Source organism: Erithacus rubecula, assembly GCF_903797595.1.
Source record: "Erithacus rubecula genome assembly, chromosome: 3".
NCBI classification, from domain to species: Eukaryota; Metazoa; Chordata; class Aves; order Passeriformes; family Muscicapidae; genus Erithacus; species Erithacus rubecula.
In genome coordinates, this window is record NC_136689.1 from 9,981,100 (window position 1) to 10,004,465 (window position 23,366).

General features: G+C 40.5%; 1 protein-coding gene across 1 annotated transcript; it reads left to right on the plus strand.

Annotated features, from left to right (window-relative positions):
* The first annotated feature begins 11,311 nt into the window (after window positions 1-11,311).
* On the plus strand, window positions 11,312-22,255 carry GTPBP4 (GTP binding protein 4). Its single transcript, XM_079300612.1, has 17 exons — window positions 11,312-11,502; window positions 12,150-12,320; window positions 13,485-13,588; window positions 13,664-13,800; window positions 14,548-14,648; window positions 15,033-15,125; window positions 15,647-15,838; window positions 15,926-15,991; window positions 16,627-16,716; window positions 17,117-17,227; window positions 17,480-17,557; window positions 17,668-17,719; window positions 18,295-18,395; window positions 19,203-19,400; window positions 20,279-20,344; window positions 21,392-21,526; window positions 22,031-22,255. Exons 1-17 carry the CDS (start codon window positions 11,455-11,457, stop codon window positions 22,181-22,183), a joined length of 1,896 nt encoding a protein of 631 aa, XP_079156738.1. The 5' UTR covers window positions 11,312-11,454; the 3' UTR covers window positions 22,184-22,255.
* Window positions 22,256-23,366: the final 1,111 nt, after the last annotated feature.

A 23,366-nucleotide genomic window follows, 5' to 3' on the forward strand; every position in this document is an offset into this window, starting at 1 on the left:
GTAACAAATACATTTTCTGTATAAAAAGCCCCAATATAAAAAGCCTGTGCCTTACAGCACACCCTTGGGCAGGTTAAAAACTGTACAGCATGTCCTAATGCTTCAGAAATCATCTAAAACATAGTATATACAAGAAAATAGGAATAAAGAGGTGGCAACACACTGTAATACCAAAGAACATTCCAAAAAATTGATCCCGGGCATAATCTATAATTTCTTAGAATTTAACATCAGGAATTAGCATTAAGAATGATAATCATTCCCTAGTTATATCAGAGCAGAACAAGTTCACAAGCAAAACTTCATTAAGAAAAACTCTTTCTTGGTAAACTACAGTGAGAATGACTGGAGGGATTCACACCTGTGCCCTTGAGATGTGTCAGTTCTCTGAAAACCTAATACAGAGTTTAGTGTACACAGACACCTTCCTCAGAAATATCAAAGAGAAATCACAGTCAAACCAGGATTTCTCTTTAATTTGTAATGCTCTCTTAGTTCCTCTTGATATATGTTTTACCTAAATCTTAAGAATTTAGCACCTAACCATGCTTGTTTTGTCAGGGCCATGGGATAGGGAAGCTGTGGAAAATGTCCTCCTAAAACCTATTTCTAGTGTGCAAAAAACAAAGCAAATGGTGCTGGTTAACCTCTAGGGTCTGTCAGATTCCTGTGGAAGCACTGATATGATATTTCTGAATATTCATCTAGTTATCAGCATAGGTTGTTTTGTCACTATTTCATTTCTGTTGAAGACAATCTTCTGGAACTGGCTGCATGCAGTCAGAGCATTCCACTCAAGGTGTCATGGTCCATACAGCTGGTCTCATCCTATCTGCACAAACCTATGGCCCAGATCTCCTCAGAGCAGAGCTTCACTTCCATTCACTTCCAGATTCTTTTAGATTAATCAACTCATAAAAAGCACTTTAGCTTAACTGATACTCACACTCATCCAATGTCCATCTCACTTAGAGGTAATTGAGCAGGGGATGTATTCAACACATACAGAATTTAAAGTAAAAAGCTTCTAGAATCCAGTGTTGTTGACTGGAAAATAATGTACTCATCCTCCAGTTGTTTTTAATATAAATGCGTATTATGAAATACCCATTTATTTAGGCATTGCAGGTCACTTGACAGGGAAGATGAATGATGTCATCAGAATTCCTTTTATTTTTTTCTGGATGAGGGATGTGGTATTCCTGGCATTAAGATGCATCTATTGTGCAAGATCCCTTCATAGGAATATGTTGATCTGCATTTGAAAATGGACAAAATCAGCACTGTCATGATTGTTCCTGCACAAACTCATTTTAATTGGGCTTTTGTTGTGAGAATAGTGAAAAGTGACACTGAAATTCAAGAATTTGCTTTAACTTGTAGCTATATCCAGAATTTAAATTGAGGTCTCTCATATGGAAAAAAAAGAAAACCTCTAGGATATTGTATTGCCCACTCCATTATCTGGTAGTTAATAATTAAAAACATGCTGCAGTTCCTTTTATGAATTCATAATGTGGAGATGAAGGATTACTGCAAGTTGTAATTTGACATACAATAATCTTGACTCTATCTCAGTTATTTGCTAGCAAAGCTTAATTTCCTTTCTCAATTTTGAGGATACAAAGAAAGAATTAACATCAGATGTTTCCTCTGCACTTGCGCAATTCTGAAGGGCCTTGATTTAAAGGAAAATAAAATTGCTCACAGTTAGTTACAGCTAGAGTACCTCTCCAGAGCCCATCTTTGTGTTACACAACAGAGCTCATCATCCCTGGGGACAGCCCATGCTGGCTGCCTTGGGGCTGCTGCTGCCAGGAGATGGATGGATGGCATCCCTGCAGACCTTGGGAACGCTCTCTGATCCATCACAAACTCCAGGGGGGTGGATGGTCTGCAGCTTCCTGAGGCAGTGCTGTTATATTTATGTCCCCAGACACTGCAGCTGGCACCCAACCCTGGAGCCTGGAGCTCTTCTCCCAGCTGTATTTACCTGCTCCTGCAGCAGCTCAAGGCATGGCCAAGCTGAGCTGGGCAGCAGCTGGCACAGAAACACCTCCTGCCCAGCAGCTTCCCAGGAGGGGAGGCAAGAGTGCAGGCAAATAAATGGACTCTGGGGTTAGCAAGAGAGCATGGTTTACTCAGGGGCACTTTCTGTGCTGGCTGTCATAAAAAAGCCACTCTCTAGCTTGAACGGGTAAAGGAAGAAACACTGAAGGATCTGGAAGGACACAGTTGGAGTGTGTTAACTCCGAGGGGATGGGTACAGTCTACCACTGTGTCCCAGCCCCCAGGACAGCACAGCCCATCAGCACTGCCTTCCTTGCACAGCAGTTCCACTTGCACAGGGGAGGGCATGTCACAGGTTACCACACCCAAAGCCATTAGGGTTTTGTGGGTTCAAGTTGGTGTCCTGGTTTCCCTCTGTGCCGGTACACGGAGCCTGGGCTGGCAGGAGGAATCCCTTGGCTGTGCCCATATTGACAGGCACCCTGCAGTGCCCAGCCCAGTGCTGGACCCTGTGTGGAGCTGGCTGTGGCTGTGGCATTGCTCCCAGGCCTGTGAGTGGCACATGTTGGGCACAGCAGGCTGGTGCAGTGAGCAGTGCCAGGGAACATACCCAGGGACTGCACCTCCATCGTTTCTGATGGGTGTCCCAAAGTGTGGCTTTAGCTGTGCAAGGCAGTGCTTGCCCAACCCCAGGGCTGCTGCCCCGTGAGCTGGACCTGTGCTCTTAGCCAATATTTCCAAGCCTGCTTCCAAAGATGGTGGGGAGGTGGAGGATAGAACCTGCCTGTAAATGGGGTAACTGCACCACCTAGTTAGTGGCTTGTCTTCTTTTTCTTCTGCCTTCACCCAGAGTCAGGATTAAAAACACGAAGGGGACGAATTTCTCGTGTTCAGACTGGATTGTTTATTAAATCTTATCTAAAGTACAGAGAGTTCTGCAACACTGCTAGCTACCAGCTAAAAGGAAGCAAAATGGAGCTGAATCTAGCTAGTTACAGGTCTTTTAAAGCTAAACAGTCCAATAAAGAACTAGCACTGCTATTATTTATACTTTTGACCCAATAACCAAACTCCTGTGACCCACAGTGCAGCACTATCAAAATATTTTGGTTGCAAAAACTACTACCTGAAACCATGAAGAAGAAGGAACAAGAAGACAGAAAGAGACAACACCCAGAAACCTCCATCTTTTCCCATACCTATTAGTATATTCTAAAAACCTCAAATTCAAAACCCTTCGCCATGTGAAATCACATCCTTCTATTTAACTACACACCCGTGATTCTAACTCCATCACTCAAATTTGGAAGCCTTCTCCAAGGCCCCAGTGTTGTCCTGGGGGTCAGAGTCAGAAAGCACAGAAAGCTCAAAACTGCCAGGTTTCTGGGTGCCAACACCTGCCTGGTCCTTCCTCTCTTTCCCTCCCCCTCTCTCTCCAGCTGCCATGGTGAGTGAAGAGTCTGAACAGGCAGATGTCTGTCACTAGCAAAGGGCTGGCATGCAGCCCTAACTACAAAAGGCTGCAGACCATGTGAGGTACCAACAAGGTCTCCCAAGCACTATGTGCATTTTGTCAAAAAAGCTGGCATTTCTGGCTGCAGCCAAGGACTGGTTTCTGAATTTCCATGTCTGCATACAGCTTCCAACACCTTTAATGCAAAACAACATTGTAAAAAGCTGTAGCTGATATTTTATGTATCTGCTATTTCTTCATATTGCTGCTGGCAAATCTTCTTGCCAAAGAAGCTGTGGGTACAAGCATGGTCCTTGCAGATGTTGACCACAGGCACAGCTGGTTCCTAGCCAGCCAGATGTGGCTTTTTGCAGTGTAATTCTAAATGTGAAGCATGTAGATAATATGGAGCATGTAGTGTATGTGGGACTCATCTCCAGACTACATGGAAGAGCTCCTCTCCATCAGTAACTTGTCTCGCTTCCAACAAAATACCAGCGACTGTGTCTCAGGATCAGTTCTCTGCATCACATGCACAGGATCCTTCACAATCCTTGGTGTTAATACAGTGAAAAGAGGAGTGACTGAACACCAGCTCCTGTTCTGTCTGCACATGCAGTCTGTGGGAGCTCATGCTCTGGGTCAGACCACAGGCAAACAGGAGCACTGCATCCCCTACAGCTCCATCCACAATCCCCTTGTCTCTGGAGCCCTCTGTTGTATCTCCTGTTGGGCTCTCTGGATATGTGCTATTATTTGAGAATATTTTGAGCACTTACTATGTTGCAAAGGTTAACTAATTAGGGTGGGTTTCTTTCAAGTTGGGAAAATAAAAAATGCAGTGTAAGTGTTCCTAAGTTTTATCATATATTATAGAACAATGATTCACAAACTCAGGTTTTTTCCAGGTATTTATTTGACTTCCTATCTTGGTACAACACAAGTTTCAATTATCAATACTAGTTCAGTACACCACATATCAAATGGTAATTCTCAAATCACGTGAGAAATAAATTCTAAAGGCTACGAATGCTTTTTCATTATGTCTATCTTAATATGCAATTTGTTACATAACATATAGGACATAGACATTACCACATAAGTATATATTACAAACAGATATACATTTGTGTAAGTATATATGTATGCATGCATAGGGACAATATGATAAATTATTATATGATTAATATTCACAGATTATGGTGTGATAATATAACTCTGAGAAATAACACACAGGTCCCTTTAAATTCACATCTGTGTTTCTGACAATGCCTTAGTATCAATGATTCATAGCAAATACAAGATTATATAGTAAATTATACACATTAAAACAGTTGCCATCATAGTCTGCTATCAAAGACTCTCCTGGATTTAGCTCACTATTATTTCAAGAACTGTGTAGACATACAGGTACTGCTGAAAGGTTCTCTATCAGCACAGTGACAAGGTGACCTTATAAAGATCCAGTCAGGAACTGGCAAGGAAAGGGTTTTAATTTCCTCTGTCACACTGTGATACAAATGGAATCCTTTCACAGATGTGTGTTTGTGTGCTATATGCAAATACAGGAGAAGCAACAGCAAAGGAAAGCCCAAAATGCTCACTACCAAGTCACATTTATGTCTCAGGGAGTTTTGCTGATTTAATGGCTAAGAAAAAATACTGCAAGGACATCCTTATTGAGCAAGAATCAATGAAAGGTTAAAAAGAAAAAAAGAAATTAATTCTGAAAATAATGAGTGGTTCTACACCCATGTAATTAGCAGGTATTTTTAGGTTTTTTTTCAGAAATAATGCCAGGCAGCATTCATGTGATTGACAAGAACAATGCTGGTGTGAATAACTTATGGATCTGTATAGGCAGGACTGAAAGATGTGAAAAGAAAGGGTTTGTGATGAGTGGGGAGACTGGCAGCTGAAGGGCTGTGGCAGAGGGAGGTCAGTGACTAGAAAGTAATGAAAATACAAAATTAAAATAGTGGATCATGGGCTTGGTTTTGGTGGCCCTGTGTTCAGAGGAGGGAAGCTCCCACCACCCAAGGGAGTCTCTGTTTTGAATCAAGAGAAATGTTCTGTCTTTTCTCTTGTCTCTGTGGCTGCAAGAATAGGGAACTGCAGAACTATTGTTGGCTGGCTACAAACCAGGCTGCAGCCAGCCTTACCTGCTCTAGGGCAGCACTGGTGGCCTGAAATGGTGGAGTGACTTGCAGAGCCAAAACCCAGTGATACTGGCAGACAGGTGATCCTTTGGTGGGATCTGCACCAGGGAACACAAGTGACTTGTGTTCCGTGTTTGGATATCCAGCAATTGCAGCCCAGAAATGTGAGGTGCCAGGCACACGAGTCCTGGGACCACACACAGAAGGTAGGTCCATAAAGAATGAGTCATTAGGGCAAATGGTAGCAATATCAGTAGCTCAAAATACAGCACTTGGCAAAACCATTATTACTGTGCCTTACACTGAAACCAATAGATTCAGCAGAATACCATAAATCTTCTCTGAAACTACCCCGAGATTTGTAGTGTTACTTTTGGCAGCATGACCATACTGTGACTCCAAAGCCCCACCTGCTGAGCCCACACTGAACAGAGCTTTCCCAGCTGCCACCTTCATCAAATATTGTTTTATCTACTTGCAGCTCCTTGGCTTTTTCAATGGGTTTAGCAATATCAGGGTGATATTTTTAAAATGTCATAGCTAATACATTTTAACTACATGCTGACAAAGATTTAGTATTCTTATAAAACCTGAAACCTGCTATCTTCAGTGTAGCAAAGTGAGGATGAAGGCATTACTTTTGGAAAGGACATCAGCTTCATTTCCAATTTTATGTCAAAAATACATCTGTAGATAAAGTTTATGTCATTGCTGATTGCAGGCACATTTAGATGTCAAACTGCTCATTTGCCAGACAAAACAAAATAGGCATCTAAGTACAATAAAATGTGCTTGCAATTATATGTGCCAGCAAAAATGACACCTGCAGATGTCAAGTGGAAAGATCTAAGAACACTTGAAATCATTTCCAAGCATGTGAAGCTTGAAAAAAGTAGGACATGAATATCTACTGTGAGTACAAAGCACATCCTGCTTCTCCCCTTGGAGAAACACCCACTCAGTAATCTTGAATTCTTCTGATTTTTACATTTCTGGATATTAAAGTCTTTAAAGCCTTTAACAAAATAAATAAAATAATAATTAAATAAAATCTGAATATGATTCTACTCTGTGTTACTTTCCAACACTGCCGCCATTGTTTGTTCTTTTTTCTTCTTTTTTCTCTCACATGGTAAACAATGCCTGATGCTGTCACTATTTAGGGAAGGTTCACAGAAGTGGTTATCCTTTTGTGAGTGCAGTTTAACCCTTAGTGCCAATGACTCCCAGCCCTGGGCCTCTATGTCAAGAGCCTGTGATCACAAGGAGTCTGAGTGAGGTCTCTGCCAACACTCCTTTTTCCATGGAGCTACCATGAGTCAGGAATGGGTCAGCAGCCTAGGATGTAAAGTAATTTAAAATGAGGGTGGCAATTGAAAATTAGGAAGTGAGCTAGTAGAACACTAAAATAACTCTCTTGCACCTGAGAGCTAGGCAAGAGCCCACCATTCCCCTCAGGTGTGCTGGGGAGCTGCCCAGGGCACACTGTGAGCATTTTCTTCCAGTAAAGGAAGCCTGGACATGGCTCATTTTGAAAATGTAACCCACTGGTGCCACTGTGTCGGGGCCTGAGCATTGACAAGGCTGACATGAGGCACTATTTTTGCAGAAGAATTACCTATTCCTTAAAGCATGACAAAACCCTGCCAGCTCAAAGACTGTGTCCATATTCAGAAATAATAGCAAAGCAACCCTTTCCTGACCATAAGAATCACCAAACTTCAGATGGTTCCAGGGGATTTTTTTTTCTTTTTAGCATAGGAATGTATAGTGTAGCAGCTGTCAGTATGATCTGCTGAGGCTCTCCACTCTTTCAGTTTGTGAACTCCTTGGGGAGGGGAGGGTGAGACAAGATGCTTCAAAAGCTCCACTTGGGGCTCTTTAAGGCTTTTAGATAACTCTCCCAGCCTGTGTTTGGCTGGATGCCTGCAGAGGAAGAGGAGAAGGCAGCTCTCCATGAGCCCTTTCCTGCTACCCCAGCAGCACCATGTGCCCCTCTAATGCTGCCCTGGGCATGAGGGGCTCCCTCCACAAGCCCACCCTGAGACTCCAGCTGGGGCTGCCAGACACTGAGCAAATTCTCCACTTGCCACTCTGTTCTCTGTAATGCTGCCATGGCAAATCATGGACATACTCCCCACCTCTGTTTTGGCAAAGCTGTCTCCTCCCCCAACAGCCATGAAGAGGAGCAGCTGGAAAATACACAACATGGTGTGTCTTTATTGTACTTCCTTAAACAACTTCAAAGTTTTTCCAGGATTACACAGTAACTACAACTATTAATATTGCATTCCTGAGTGTGTTCCCAAGTGTGTCTCAGCCATTTTCTGAGATGTATTAGATGGCATTACTCTTCTGGGGCAGTATTGTCACTCTCCCAAGCTCTTTGATCCATCACCGTGCATGCCCTTTGTAATGATAATTTAGTAAAAGAGTCTGATACTTAATAATTCAATTTTGGAATTTCCCCTTTGTGTGTGATGTGCCTTTTGTGTGCTGATATGAAATGGCACCGTTTCAAAATAAAATTGTCCTCTTGATATTTCAGATACTGCAGATAAGTGTAAGTAGTATTGCCTGTTTATAGCTTTATTTTCTGTATTTAATGTGGTACTTCTGGGCTGGTAGTTTAGAGATCAATGTTCTCTGATAAAGCCTGGAGGAGCTGCTAGTGTTTTTGCTGGTCTTCTGGACTAATGCTGAATGTCAGAAGGGTTTTTCAGAGTCTGTTGCCAGAAGTGAAGAAGCAGTAGTTTTTTGTACCTGCCATCTACCAGTGTCCCTTGGCCCTGACCTCTTGCATCCAATTTATAGAGCAAAAGGTTAGGGAAGCTGCCAGGTCTCTTTGGGGTCATGCCTTTTCATTGTGATGACCAGAGTGGGACTGACTAATTTTCTCCAACTTGGCTACTGATATGGAGGAGATTTTCAAACCCAAGAAATTAAACTGAAGCAAAATTGCTTCTAGAAATACCATTTTCTGACTAGTCTGTTAGTTGCTTTTAAGTTGCTGAAATCAAAAGGTGAGGTGGACTGTGTGTTGCTGCCAGACCAACAGGTTATTAAAAAAAAAAGAAAAAAAAGCTTTCTTCTGTTATGGAAAGAGGAGGAGAGCAAGGAAGCTGGGGAAGGGTCTGGAGCACAAGTCATATAGGCAATATCTGAGGGAGCTGGGGGTGTTTAGTCTAAGCAAAAGGAGGCTCAGGAGTGACCTTCTCACTCTCTACAACTGCCTGAAAGGAGATGTAGCCAGGTCAGTCTCTTCTCCCAGACAATCAGCAACAGGAGAAGAGGGCATGGTCACACACTGTGCCCATTGAGGTTTAGGTTGGATATTGGGAGGAATTTCTTTGCAGGAAGAGTGATTAGACATTGGAATGTGCTGCCCAGGAGGTGGTGGAGTCAGGGACCCTGGAGTGTTTAAGGAAGACTGGACATGGCAATGTTGGGTCATGGGTTGGATTCAGAGGTCTCAGAGGTCTTTTCCAAACTAACTGATTCTGTGATTCTGTAATGCCACATCTAGTCATAAAACAAATTCCTGCATGTGTTCTGCAGAAGCATTTCTTACAGAGGAATGCTTGGGTGGTTCCCTGGGCCTTGTCCATTCTTGTGACTGTTTTTGCAAGTTCCTCTCTGGCTGATTGGCACAGCACATGGTCTGAGCCTTGCTGGTGCCATTAGTTACCCTTGTACAACGTACAACAATAATTTTGTGCTGTTCAATTTCAAATTCATATTAATTACAGTCTACTAGAATGGTGTTTTAAACATTAAATGGAGAATAAGTGTTACATGCCAGAAATTTATCATAAATATGAATGAGAATATCTGAGTGTAGAAAACCAGCAAGGATAAGAAATTTTCTGGTCCAAAAGAAACATAAGGTGACATGGTCTTACTTCTCCTGACTTCTGAAACTGATGCATTGGATTTTAGCTTTTATATTTTTCATATTCTCTGCTGCCTGGTATGTAACTCTGAAACTTCACATTAGGTGTCAGTAATTTCTCTTCATAGGGTAGTTAGACAAAACAATCCCTTTCCAGCTACAGAATCAAGGACACCCAGTACCCAAAAGGCAGAAACAATGGTGAGGGAAAGGGGGTGAGCAGGAGGCTGAGAATTCATAGCCAAGGCTGGGTTGGATAATTGACCCCAATATATGAACCAAAACTTATTAAAGTGTTAAGACTCATGACTGGGATCATCTTGGATTTGATTTGGGTGTAATCCTGGCTGGGCTCCTGCACTGTCCAAAGTGCAGCCTTTCAATAAACACCTGTTTTATCCCTTTTGCTCTGCCTAATCTCTGTTCCAGGTCTGCCTTTCCAGGCATCAAAACAAGAGGATGCAATACCTAGAACAGTGCCCAAATTTTGGCTTGGAACTTGTTCTCTTGAGAACTGTCCAAGAAAGCAGTAAAAATGTCCAGTCAGTGTGAGAGCAGGGGTGCCAGGGCCTGCTCCTGGATAATCCAAACATTGAGGATCATTTTCATGGTCGTGCACAGGGCATGTCTGCATGTGAGTTTGGAGTACCTGCAGTGGGCACCTGGGGGCTCACACTGAAAGGTGCCATGGGCTGGGGAAGGCTGGGTCTGCTGGTCCCAGCTGCTGGGCAGCCTGAGTGTGCAGGCTACCTCTGGAAGGGTATTTCAGAAACTGGGGAAATGTGGGGATAGACTTACAAAAAAAAGCTCCTCCTACTCCATAAAATGATGTATTTGCAGGCAAAATGCAATATAAATGAAGTGTGAAGTGTGAAGTCAAGAACACTTCAAGGAGGCAGAGAGAAGTGGTCATATCAAAGTGTTTAGGAAGCTTCAGAATGGGGCAGCTGCAGCCCCACTGTGAGAGCAGAGACAGGAATGGCTCTAACAGCATGTCCAACAGTGCTCATATAGTCATTACTGAAGTTAATTACTGGAAAGGATTAACTGCAGTCTGGCTGATAAAATGAATTCTTACTTTTCACATACCTGACAAATTTCCATTGCATTGGACAGCTGTTTGGAGCATTTCAGCAAAACCAGGAGCACGGTTAATTAAAGGAAATGTAAAAGGAGTCATGCATTTAAATTTCCAGTACTGCAGAAAAATGTGCAGTCACAAATTAACACACAACTAAATTCTCTCAAATGAAAAATGTCATCTTTCGTGTGGAGAGAAAAAGCCCAAACCAATGTGGAAGCCAAGGGAATGCCTAATTTTTTATCTAATTTGTCTCCTAAAGTGTATCAAGTAATTTATAATTTATTTAAAACTGATGTGCATGCCACTTTACTAATACTGTGAAGTGGAAAACAGGGATAGACATGCAGACTGCAGGACGTGCCTACATGCAGGTTATCTCAAGATATCAGGATCTGTTTGCTGAAGATACACAAACCTAGAGCACAAAGCCGAGCTCATAAACTGCTCCAGAATTCACTCATGCTTTATCTAAAAAGATTTATAATTAAGTATGAGACTATGAAAAAAAGAAATTAAGGAAAAAAATTAGAGAGGGAAGAGTGTGTGTTCGGGGTTAGGAATTCATCAGCCTTCTCGGCCCTACGGGGCACAAGCCATGTGTGCCCCGAACTATCACAGCAGGGAGCCATCGCTTCTCCATGTGCTTCTCTGGCAAGAAACAGACCCACACTCAACCCCAAGCCCTTGCCTCCCTCCATCCCTCCCTCCATCCCTCTCTCTCCTTCTCTCCCTCCCTCCCTCTCCCCCGCCCTCTCTCCCGCCCTCTCCCGTCCCCGGGCCGGACGCGCGCAGCTCTCGCGAGAGCTCCGGGCGCGCTCCCTTTCCGGCGCGTGGCGCGGCGGTGGCGGCGGTGGCCATGGCGCTCTACAACTTCAAGAAGATCACGGTGGTTCCGTCTGCCAAGGTACGGCCGCGCTCCTCCGTTCCTTCGCCGGCCCCTGCTCCTGCCCTCAGTGCCTCCGCACCGGGTCGTTCTCCCGTTCCTCCCGCTCGGCGGCTTCCAAGGACCGCGCTGCCCTCCTGCCCCTTCCGCGGTGCCGGCGTGGTGTCGGTCTTCGCCTCCGCCCCCTCCCGCGGGAGCCGTGGACTCGCCCGGGCTGGTGCTGCTGTGCCCCGCGGCCCGTACCATGTACAGTGTCGGGGGGTTCCTGTCACAGGGAGCTCAGCAGGGATCTTGAGGCTGCGCTTCTCCCTGCGGCGGTGTCGGGGTGGCCTCCACAAAAGTCCCTCCTGTTTTCCAAACCTGCTCATACCGAAACTCAGCGTCGTGCTTCAAGATAAAGTCCTGTGCCAGTCGGAGGAAGGGGTTTTAAATCAAGCAGGGTGCGGGGAACTCCCCGCAGGGCTCGGGCAGCTGGGCCTGGAGCGCCCGCCGTTCATTGATACAGAAACTGGGCAATGTGCAAACTGCTCATTCCTGCCTGCCTTAAAACAAACGTGTCAAACTGTGCATGCACTAAACTCATCAGCGTGCTCTGCCACCAAAATAAAATTGTTGCTTTTATAGGAACTTGACATTTGGTGTAATTAATCATGTTTCCTCGATTGCAGGACTTCATAGATCTGACATTGTCAAAGACTCAGCGAAAGACCCCAACTGTCATTCATAAACATTATCAAATCCATCGGATTCGACATTTTTATATGCGAAAAGTCAAATATACTCAACAAAATTACCATGACAGACTCACTCAGATCTTAACAGATTTCCCGAAATTAGATGTAAGTGTTTTCTCATTTGCAGTTTTCTCTATGTAGACAATTTGGTTGATTTCAAGTAGATTTTACTGTGAGTAGTTGGCAAAACCTGTACTGCAGTAGTGTGTTCCTGTGAAGAACAGAAGTCTAAGTTGTGCCTGTGGATGGTCATTAAAGGCTGGATTTTACAAGCTTTTAGCTGATCATATATGTTTGCCAGAAGTTGCTTTTAAATGAAGACAAAATGTGGGGATTTTTAAATATGTCTGCCTATTTCTTCTTTGTGTGTGCATATGGAAGTTGTACTTATGTTTAGTCTTCCCTAGGAGATACCAAGAAATACAATTTTTATATATATATATATATATATAAAATAAATATGATACATATAAAATATATCATATTGCTTTCCATCTTCAGGAGTTAATTTGAAAACATAAATGTTGTCCTCAGCCCCATAAGGGGTTGTTTCAAAATACAGTATTAACTTCCAAGAAATGCAACTGGACCCATGTGCCCAGTGGGACTTTTTTGTGGGCAGTTTTCAGCTCAGACTGAAATGATTCACCTGTTAAATTGTTTTTCTTGATAATTTCATATCTAGTGGGTATTCCCAGAAATATCTTCTGAAGGTTTTTTAATATCACATGAGGAAATTTGTAATACTCTGCTTAAAAGATTTGTACTAGCAATGCCACTTTTTTGAAAAGGTTAGGATTTATTTGGGTATTAAAAACTCTTTTTGTCCAGTCTTGTATAGAATTTAATGCAGCACTAAAAAAAAAAAAAAAAAAAAAAAAGAAAAGAAAAGAAAAGAATTATGGTGTTGCGGTGTTTTTGCTATAATATGAATTTCCTTTTAGAGGCAATTTCTGTTGACTTCTTGCAGTGTTTTACTTGAAGAAAAGAGGCTTCAAAGTTGTAATATGTAGTATTCTAGAAAGCAAAAGATCAAATGGAAACTCTCTATGAATAAGTCAAAGATGTGCTTGCAGAAAAAATTCAGAGCATTAAGATTCATGCATTTAATGACCAAACAGATTATTTTTCCTACATAAGATAGTAGTGAAAATTGTTTGGCTATTAGTGTTGCTCTACTGGAGGAAAGAAAAGAACTTGCACTGAGTGCAAGAAGTAGTCATCTTAGAGTGAGCAAATATGAGACTTAACGTTGTGCTTTTGTTTTAGGATATTCATCCTTTTTACGCGGATCTGATGAATGTCCTGTACGACAAAGATCACTACAAGCTGGCTTTGGGTCAGATCAATATTGCCAAGAACCTGATTGACAAGTAAGGGAGGTTGATTTGTGTGTTGTTGCTGGGGCTGGTGGCTGTTGGCTGAGCTCTGCTGTCCTGTGCCCGCAGCGTGGCCAAGGACTACGTGCGGCTGATGAAGTACGGGGACTCGCTGTACCGCTGCAAGCAGCTCAAACGCGCCGCCCTGGGCCGCATGTGCACCATCATCAAGAGACAGAAACAGAGCCTCGAGTACCTGGAGCAAGGTTGGTCTCACACCTGGGCTGAAAAAGGCACGGGAGTTGGATACAAGGTTTATTGTGCACAGCGGCAGTTAGAAGAATGCCTTTAGGACAGGTTACAGAGCCAGGAAACACAGCAGCAGTTATACAATCCCCAAATACCTAGTGTTTATTTTTCAACAAAATAGTTTTCTTTTTGATTATTTTTTAAATTTTACTGTATTGCTAACAGTGATAAAACTTTTTTTCTTTTTTTAAAAGTCGCAGGCATGCTTTTACTTACTGCTCTTTTCAGTAACGTGAAAAATGTTGCTAAAAATTTTGCAGACATTACTCATTGCTTCAGACTTATTAGTCCTTCAGTTTCATTGGTGGAGTCGTTCTAGCTGTAAGACAATGGTCTTCATTTCTTAAATATTTATGAAATTTTGTACTGGTGTCCTTGATTCTGTTGCTGTTTTGTCTAACTACCCTGGGATGAGAAATTACTAACACCTAATGTGAAGTTTCAGAGTTACATACCAGGCAGCAGAGAATATGAAAAATATAAAAGCCAAAATCCAGTGCATCAGTTTCAGAAGTCATAGGTACTTGTGGAGTCCGCAAACCATTACATATTTTCATAAATTATCATATTATATCAGAAATATATACCAATATATGTAATATATACTAATTTATATGTAAACAATTCAGAATATATATTGTTATTCCATCTCAGTAAAACTTAAATTATCAGAGAAGCTTAAAAAAATCTTTTTAATACTTCAGTGCGACAACATTTGTCTCGTTTGCCAACCATTGATCCCAATACACGAACTCTTCTGCTGTGTGGCTACCCAAATGTTGGGAAATCCAGCTTTATAAATAAGGTATGTAAGTGGTTTTTCCATAAATAATACTGAGGTACAATTTAATTACAATAAGGTAACTTCTAAATTATTTGGTATAGTTGTGGCAGGGTCTGATGTGAGCAGTAGCAGGTTCAAATGTGTGAGTAGAGGTTGAATGAAATTCTTGGAGGAATAAATGGAAAATTATAATAGATTTAACACTTAAAAATCCTTATCTTTTCCAAAATAGCATCCCAATAGCATATTTTTTGACAGACAAATGCTTGCAGAGAAGCTAGAATAACCAATTTTTAGTGTGGGGTTTTTTTTTCCCCTGTAGCAAGGGAGGTGTATTATAATTAGAATATATTGCATGCACTTTCAGGAGATTTTAAATAATGTGTGTGACTAAATTTTGTTTAGGTTACAAGAGCAGATGTAGAAGTGCAGCCTTATGCCTTTACCACGAAATCTCTCTTTGTGGGACATATGGATTATAAGTATCTACGCTGGCAGGTAAGAACTTTTTCTTTTGCATTTTCTTGAAAGAGTGAGCTGGTTATAGCCTGATTTTCCTTTTTGCCATGGGAGTTGCATTTTTGTGTCTTCATGAGACATTCTGTGTCTGACAGCTGCTGTGCAGGGTGCAGTGTGCCAAGTGAGGACAGCAGTCAAAACCTGTTCTAAAAATGTACATGCATGGGTCTGTTTTTGGTTGGAGGAAAGATGGGAAATGGAATTATTGACTAAAAGCCAGATCACTTTTTATCACTTTCTCATTCTGGGCTGGGTAGGGGCAGCATTTTCCCTTCCTCTGCAATACTTTGAGTGTTGGTTATAAAACCTCATTCTTCTTCCATTTACATATTTTTATATTCTCTTTTTGGCAGAGCTCACAGTCCTATTTGTGACTGAAACACGAAAAAAGCTGAAAAACTGTTGCTGTCTTTTTTAAAATAGACAATATTGATGAACAATCAAACACATGTTCTGCTATAGCTGATCAGTAACACCTGGCTCAATGATGCTAATTTTAGGTAGTGGACACTCCTGGCATTTTGGATCATCCCCTGGAGGACAGGAACACCATTGAGATGCAGGCTATCACTGCCCTGGCACATCTGCGTGCTGCTGTGCTCTACGTGATGGATGTGTCTGAGCAGTGTGGCCATAGCCTGGAGGAGCAGGTGGAGCTCTTCAGAAATATTAAGCCATTGTTTGCTAACAAGGTGAGTTTTGTTCATATTATTAACAAACCCCAAGGGTTTATAATATGGTACCTTGAATTAAGATTTTTTTTTTTGCCTTTTTATCAGCCACTTATAATCGTTGCAAACAAATGTGATGTGAAGAGGATTTCAGAACTTCCTGAAGAGAGTCAGGTTGGGATACTTCTCTCACCTCTTTGTTTTCTGGTGTTTACAAAAATATTGTGGATGGTTACAATTTTTATTGGGCAAAAACTTTTACAAGATAGTTTTTTTTATTGAACTGCTCTAATAGTGCAGTGGAAGGTAGCTTTTCAGGTCTTGACCCTATCTTTCTTTAGTACTGTCTAGTGTAGGTTCTTAGTGGTTTCAGAAATCTCTGATGGACTGAGAACTTTCAATTACTGCTGTAATTGAAGTTACACAATAGCTTTACTCAATAATCCTTTCAGTGACAGTTAGACACCATGAGCACTAGACTAGAGGCATCTCTGAACAGTTGCAATAAAAGATCCTGCAGGCTTAATTCAATTGTATCTACAGGGTAAAGCACACAGAATTTGTGTTTCTCTCACTCTTTTTTCCCCTTTATGGGTCATTTGTAGGTGTCTTTTTGAAAGTAGTTATTTGCTTATAAAAGAAGAAATAGATTAAATAGAACTATAATTGTAAACTTTCTGTCATCTTTAGAAACACCTTCTAATAAAATAGTAACACATTGTGTGTATTGATATTGGATTAAGATTAGTGGTCTTAATGTATTAGTATATTAAGAAATGTCATTATTTGGAATAATTTTTCAATTTTAGAAAATATTTGAAGCTTTTGAAGCCGAGGGATTTTCCGTAATAGAGACAAGTACTCTAACTGAAGAAGGTGTAATCCAAGTTAAAACAGAGGTAGGTGTGTTCTCTTAGTTTCATCTCAAATGAACAGATAACATTTTGCTTCACTGGGATGAGTTTAATCTCAGTTAAACTGCATTTTAGTGAGAAATTTTAAACGTGTTTTCCTTGTTGCACCTCAGTGAGCTTGGGTGAAATAGAAAATAGTGTCGTAACGATTTTTGGTTTTAATAGTGATTTTTCTTCTGAGTCCTGTTAAAGAAATACATATCTGTGTATGCATCTTCCCATGGTGCTTTTAATATAAAGTAATTTGATGCTTTCTTGAGAGTTAGAGGTATAAGGCAAGAGAATAAAATGTGAAGCCAGATATTTGGGATTGAATGCCTGCAGTGTCATTTGCTGTATCTGAAAGGCTTTGTTCCTCACCTTACCTTGCCTTGTGCACTTTCAGGCCTGTGACAGACTGTTGGCCCATCGTGTTGATACTAAAATGAAAGGAAACAAAGTGAATGAAGTACTGAACAGATTACACTTGGCCATGCCAACCAAAAGAGATAACAAGGTAGGCTACATGTTTACACTATTTAATATATTCCCAGTACTGTTAAATAGGATAAGAATTCTGTCATTGTTAATCTGTGAACAGATTCGTATGATGAAGTTTTCTAATTTATCTGTCAGTGCCTTTCCTGGTGGGAGCTTGGGATTTTGTATTCTTCAGAAATACATTATGTTGAAGCTGGTGATTTATAGCAGTGTGAAAAAATTGATGTGAACTTCTTTTCCCTTTTTTATTGGGGTGGATTTATTCTAGGAGCGACTGCCTTTCATACCTGATGGAGTAGTAGCTCGTAAGAAACGCATGGAAGTAGATACTCCCAAGAGGAAATTGGTAAGTGGCATCTCTAAATCAGGAAATCAGCACCTGGATCCTAAATTTGAGCTGTGTTAGTCCATAGCTTCTAAATTAGATAGTATCTAAAGCCATGTATGTCTTTGCAGGAGAGAGATATTGAACTTGAAATGGGAGATGATTATATTTTGGATCTGCAGAGTAAGTATTGGATAAGAATTGGTATTATCATTATTATTACTAAACAGTAAAGTGTGGCTATTTCAGCCTTAAGGAGGAATACCTGAACCTGACTCCTTTTAACTAATTGCCAGTGCCACTATTTCATTGCACACTATCCTACTGTTCCAGAACTGGTGATCTTTAGTGATGTGTTTTGTGGTGCCACTCAGTTGTTCCCCATTTTGGAGTCACAGAGATAAAACAGCTGGCCTGGTGATTCAAGTGATTTTTTTTCTTTCCATTCTGTATTGTAGTACTTCATTAATTTCTGATGTGCTCTTTGTTAAGAAAGTAGCAGCATGAGAGAGAGCAGCATATATTGTGTTTCAGCTGGGTATTTGCTACCTGGCATGTCTGGGGCAGTGGTCATACCATAACTGAGCAATCTTTGGCAGTAGGATGGGGATCAAAAATATTTGTGAATATAGAAGAGGTGCTGCAAATTCTTAGGGATAGGGCACTTCTTTTGTGTGTGTGTTCTAAGTGTTGTTTTTTGTCAGGGAACATTATTTGAAATTAATTTTTGTCTCTCCAACTTTTATTGTATTTTCAAGAAAACTGGGACTTAATGAATTCATCTGAGAAATATGATAAGATTCCAGAGATATGGGAAGGCCATAATATACTTGATTACATTGATCCTGATATAATGAAAGTGAGTTTTCCATTTTTTACTTTACACTTTTCTTTCCTCCTTATCTCTTATTTGTTTAATGTCAGTTACTATTTGTAGATTAAAAACAGTGTATCATGAAAACTTGTTCTTTTTTTGCAATGTCTGCACTGTTCATGGGAAAAGATACTATTTTTGAATGATCAAGGATGGAATTTCAGAAGAATGGAAAATTGCTTTACCTTGTCAGAATGATGGTGATCTTATCTGTTCCATTTTAAAATATGAGGTTTGCACTGGAAATTATATTTCTTTGTTCTTTGACTACAGCTACAGGAATGTAGCAATCAAACTTTATGTATTTTTAATAATATGAAGGTCATCCATCAGATTTATGTCTATGGAGGAAATGGACTGAATGCTCAATTTGTAACAGTTTTATTTAATAATCACTGTTTGGATTTCCTGCTGGCTGTCAAAGAGGAGTGGTGAGTGCAGCTCTAGGAGCCTGCCAGTTATGCAGTTGGGTTCTGGACTCATGCTGAATGTCAGAAGGATTTTTCAGAGTCTGTTTCCAGAAATGGCACATCAAGCACAGCTCACAGGACTACAGCTGCTTTCACACACTGGGAGCTTTGGGCAGCCACACAAATTTAGCCAGGTGATAATGTGGAGTGATGGAGTTAGTTAGCAGTGTGTCCACAGGTCTGGCTCAGTGTGATTATCAGGTAATTTAGTTCCTCCTTCGAAGGGCCTGTGTGCTGTCATGGTCCAGGACTATGTACAAATGTAATGTTGAGGGTCATAATTCAAGGATCTGATCTCCATTTTACCTCTTCAAAATCTAAGAAACTGGAAGAATTGGAGAAAGAAGAAGAGCTGAGAGAAGCTGCTGGAGAATATGACAGTGAATCAGAAAGTGAAGATGAAGAAATGATGGAAATCAGAAAATTGGCAAGACGGATCCGAGAAAAGAAGAAACTGAAAATCCTGCAGTCAAAGGAAAAAGATGTTCATGGCCCAAGGATGCCTAGAACAGCTAAAAAGGTGAGTGTAGAACATGTTCTGTAAAACAAGTTCTGTAAAAAAATCTTGCTGCTATATAACAACATCACAGCATCTTGAAAGCTTGTATCATTGTTAGGTAGTGATGGCTTTTGCTCATACTTGGCCCCTTCACTGCTTGCTTCCTTCTGTTCTCCTAGCAGTTCTGGTCAGTGCTTAGCTGAGGAGAGGTAGTAGCCCCTTCTTTAATTGTGTGGTTTTTTTTTTTTGGTTTTTTTTTTTGGTCACATAAGTGTGTATTGTGTAAAACTCCATGTCTATTGCAGAAAAGGTTTTTAACAATACTCAGTTTAAAATCATGATAATGCTAAATCTGTTCTGGGTTCTGGAAAAGGTGATGGGTCTTTTTGGAAGCTAGGAATGACTCTTTCTGATAGCAGTCTCTTGTGACCAGTCCAGAGCAATTGCAAAGTAATAAACTGATAACTAAACATTTGGAGAAAATGAATCCAGCAGCTATTGCCCCCAAGATCTCTTACCTTCTCCAGAGTGTGTGCCTTTTTGGAGAAAAGGAAACATTTTTGACCTAACTACCTCTCCTTGTCAGTTTCCCCCAAAAAAGGCAAATGAATTATAAGATCTTTAAGAAATTCTGGGCCACTGCAGTCCATTGAAGCAGAATTTATGGGTGCAAAAAAAAAAAGTTGCAAAAAATGGAATGTGGGGGTAGGATGTCAATGACCTGCTTGTGGATGTGATAAAGCCAGAAATATATAGTGAATATAATATATATAGTAAGTATAATATATGTAATACATATATATAATATATAGTGGACTTGTGGTGGTATATTGAGACAAAAAGTAAGGTGGAAGGATTTTTTTTGAAAGAAACATGTTTTCTTAACTGTCTTTTTACAGGTCCAGAGGAAGGTGTTAGAGAAAGAAATGACTGATCTTGGACTTGACATGACTAACAAAGATGATGTAAGTTTTTCCTAATTAAACATAATATTTATCTAAAAGAGACTTAAGTTTCTTTGAGCACAATTGAAATGCTTATTATAGTTGGCACAAGAGGCAGGTGGGATCTATTAAGGATGAATTAGGAACTGCAAATCAGGCAGTTGGTTGTGGAATTTTTTGAGTAATAAAATCAAAACAGGTTAGATAAGCTGAAAAACTAACATTTATCAAGAATCATATATACATGTGAACTGCTTTCTTGGAATTTTTGTAGGATTTAAGAACAGGCTAAGCATACTTCTTAATTTTCAAGTCTGCTTTGTTGGATGAGACTCTACTGTGTCAGAAATAGTAATAGTGAGAGATCAGGTCTATCTTTTTATAATTCGTTAATTCCATGAGCTGTAATTGAAGTTTTTGAGGGCAGCTGGCATCTTTAAATGAAAGGCAGCTAAAGTACTTCATCAGAGACTGACCTTTAGGAGACATTTTTTTTTTAACAGAAATTAAAAACCCCAAAACATCTCTACAGCAAATCCAGCAGTATTACAGCTCCCTGGATCTTGAGATCTCTAATTCTTTAGCTAAACAAGGAGTTAGGAAACAAGAACTGTCAACATTGCACATCTGAAACAAGCATTTATGGTTCTCAGAGCTGCCATTCCATGCTGATGTAGGAGCAATATAAGAATGTAATTCTTATGTTATAACATGATCAGTCTTCATGTCTGAAATTCTTTTGGGCTTTGCCTGGTACACAGGATACTAATCAGGGTAGGTTTCATCAATGCAAAATTGCTTGTTAACGCATTAATTTGTATTTTTTATTGATTACTTGTGAGTCTACTCCACCCAAAGAAAAAAGAAAAATATAATTACTAATTGTGGAGGAAAAAAAGCTGATATTCAGTGAATTTGAGTGTTCCTGTAGGACTGAGAGGCAGTGACCAACAGCTGTCAAGATCTTTATGTTACTGTGAAACAGCTAATACAATTGATCACAGCAACCCACCTCCTGTGCTTGCTGCTGTCTGGAATTGAGCTGGTTGTCGCTGTTGCCAATTTCAGGCGCATTACGTGAGAAGGTCGCGCAGCAGCACCAGGAAGCGCAAGCGCGACCAGTCGGAGACGCCGCGCTCGGTGTCGCGCAGCCGCAGCTGCTCTCGCACGCCGCGGGACGTGTCCGGCCTTCGGGATGAAAAGGTTTGTTACTTATCTCTAGTTAACCTGTTTGGCAGCTCAACCAGCATGAGTGTACCTAGACCAGCTCCTGGGAAACTTGAGAGTAGGCTGGTTATGTTTGTCCAGAGTTTGTGTTTGGTGTCCCTGCAGCTTCACCTTTTCATTTGGACTCTGTTTTTCTACTTCCTTCTTACAAGCAACATGTAATAACACAGACCGAGGAAGTCATTATAATTCTTGTCTCTAAAGGCAAGTCTGAAGGAAGGATTCTGTAAACTATGGAGTTCCACCTTTAGAAGTGAGGAATTCCAGGGATAGCATGATCCTGTGTTAGTGTTCTGGAAAGTTTTGCTAAGGAGGGGTTAGTATCACTTTGATAGTGTCACAGTGATGCTGCTCTAGAGTTGTGTTAATGTCCTTGATAAAACCATCCAGCTTAGTGGGTTTTTTTGAAGGTAAAGCTTGTTACCTGAGTTACTGAGGAAGTTACTCTGCATGGCTTTTTGTTTGTTTGTTTTTAAATAGATGGTGAAGAAGGTCAAGATCATGGCAAAGAAAGCTCAAAAGAAAATGAATCGCCTGGGCAGGAAAGGAGAGGCAGACAGGCACATATTTAACTTGAAGCCAAGACATCTGCTGGCTGGGAAGAGAAAATCTGGTAAAACACAGAGAAGATAAGCAGTCTTCTGAATTAAAATTAAAAACTAATCAACAATCAAAAAAATTAAATTTAAAATCAAATTTATCAAAACTAATTTTTAGCCCTGTCATCATTTTTGGTAATACTTGGTGTTTAAACGTGTATTTTATGTTACTGGTAAAGATACTTCAAGTTCAGTATTTCAGTACCTTGATGTTGCAGTTCCAAATAATACCTTGAGAAATTTCTCAATTCTAGTGGCAGAAACCATTTATAAACAGCTATAAGAAACTTTATTCTAAATTCTTATTCCTGCCTTTCATGTATCAGTAAAGTGTTTATATTTCTATACAAAACTAAATTAAAATGAGGTTAAATCTAGAAATGTGAACACTTTGTTAAACTACCATTAATTAAAAATGCCTGAGTTCAGTTAGGGTTGGATTGCTGCATACAAGTAATCCTTTGTGATGAGTTTATGTTCCTGGTGAAGGCTGAAATGGGCGGGGAAGTAACAGGAGAGCATCAAGGACTACACAAAGTTTGTGTTTGTGCACTGAAGCACAGGAGCAATGCTGTCACTTCACTAAGATACAGGGTGACTGGAGGAGAAACTGTTCCACTACTGACCTGCCACCTGTAATAACCTAAAACAGCAGGGGCAGCAAAGGTTACACCTTACAACTTTGAATATTTCAGATTAATATTAATATTTCAGATACATAGAGAATGAGGATCAGACTGAAATTTCCTGCCAAGCACATGCTACTGTAATCCTTGGCTTAGCAAGACATTTTCTCTTCAGGACCCGATAGACAAAACTCTGTATCTGCTCAAGGCAAAATATATTGTCAAATGTGAAATATTTCCTTTCTGTCCCTATTTGGTCAATGGTTACATAGAGGTTTGTAAAATTATGCATTGTAAATGTGGTTCTTCAAATCCACCTTAAAAACACACACCCCCCCAAAAAATAAGGGGAAAGAAAGAATCCTCAAGTCACTACTTTTTGAAATACAACTAGTAATTGTTCAGATGTCAGTTTTTGCATCATGTGCAAATCTAGTTTCATCTGCTTTGTGAAATAAATTCAGAATTGAAGCATACTGTAATGCTGCAGAAAAGACCAATGTCAAGAAAAAAACTTTTGAGGGACTTTGAGGAACTGTTAAGCAAAACTTCTTTCAGCTTCAGGATCTGCTTTGCCAGTTTTTGCTCCAA

Bases quoted from the DNA above. Each gene is read 5' to 3' on its own strand.
- GTPBP4 (XM_079300612.1), top strand. From the start codon at position 11,455: ATGGCGCTCTACAACTTCAAGAAGATCACGGTGGTTCCGTCTGCCAAG. The intron at 18,396-19,202 runs GTGAGTTTTCCA...TCAAAATCTAAG, and splicing joins TTGATCCTGATATAATGAAA to AAACTGGAAGAATTGGAGAA. The intron at 19,401-20,278 runs GTGAGTGTAGAA...GTCTTTTTACAG, and splicing joins TGCCTAGAACAGCTAAAAAG to GTCCAGAGGAAGGTGTTAGA.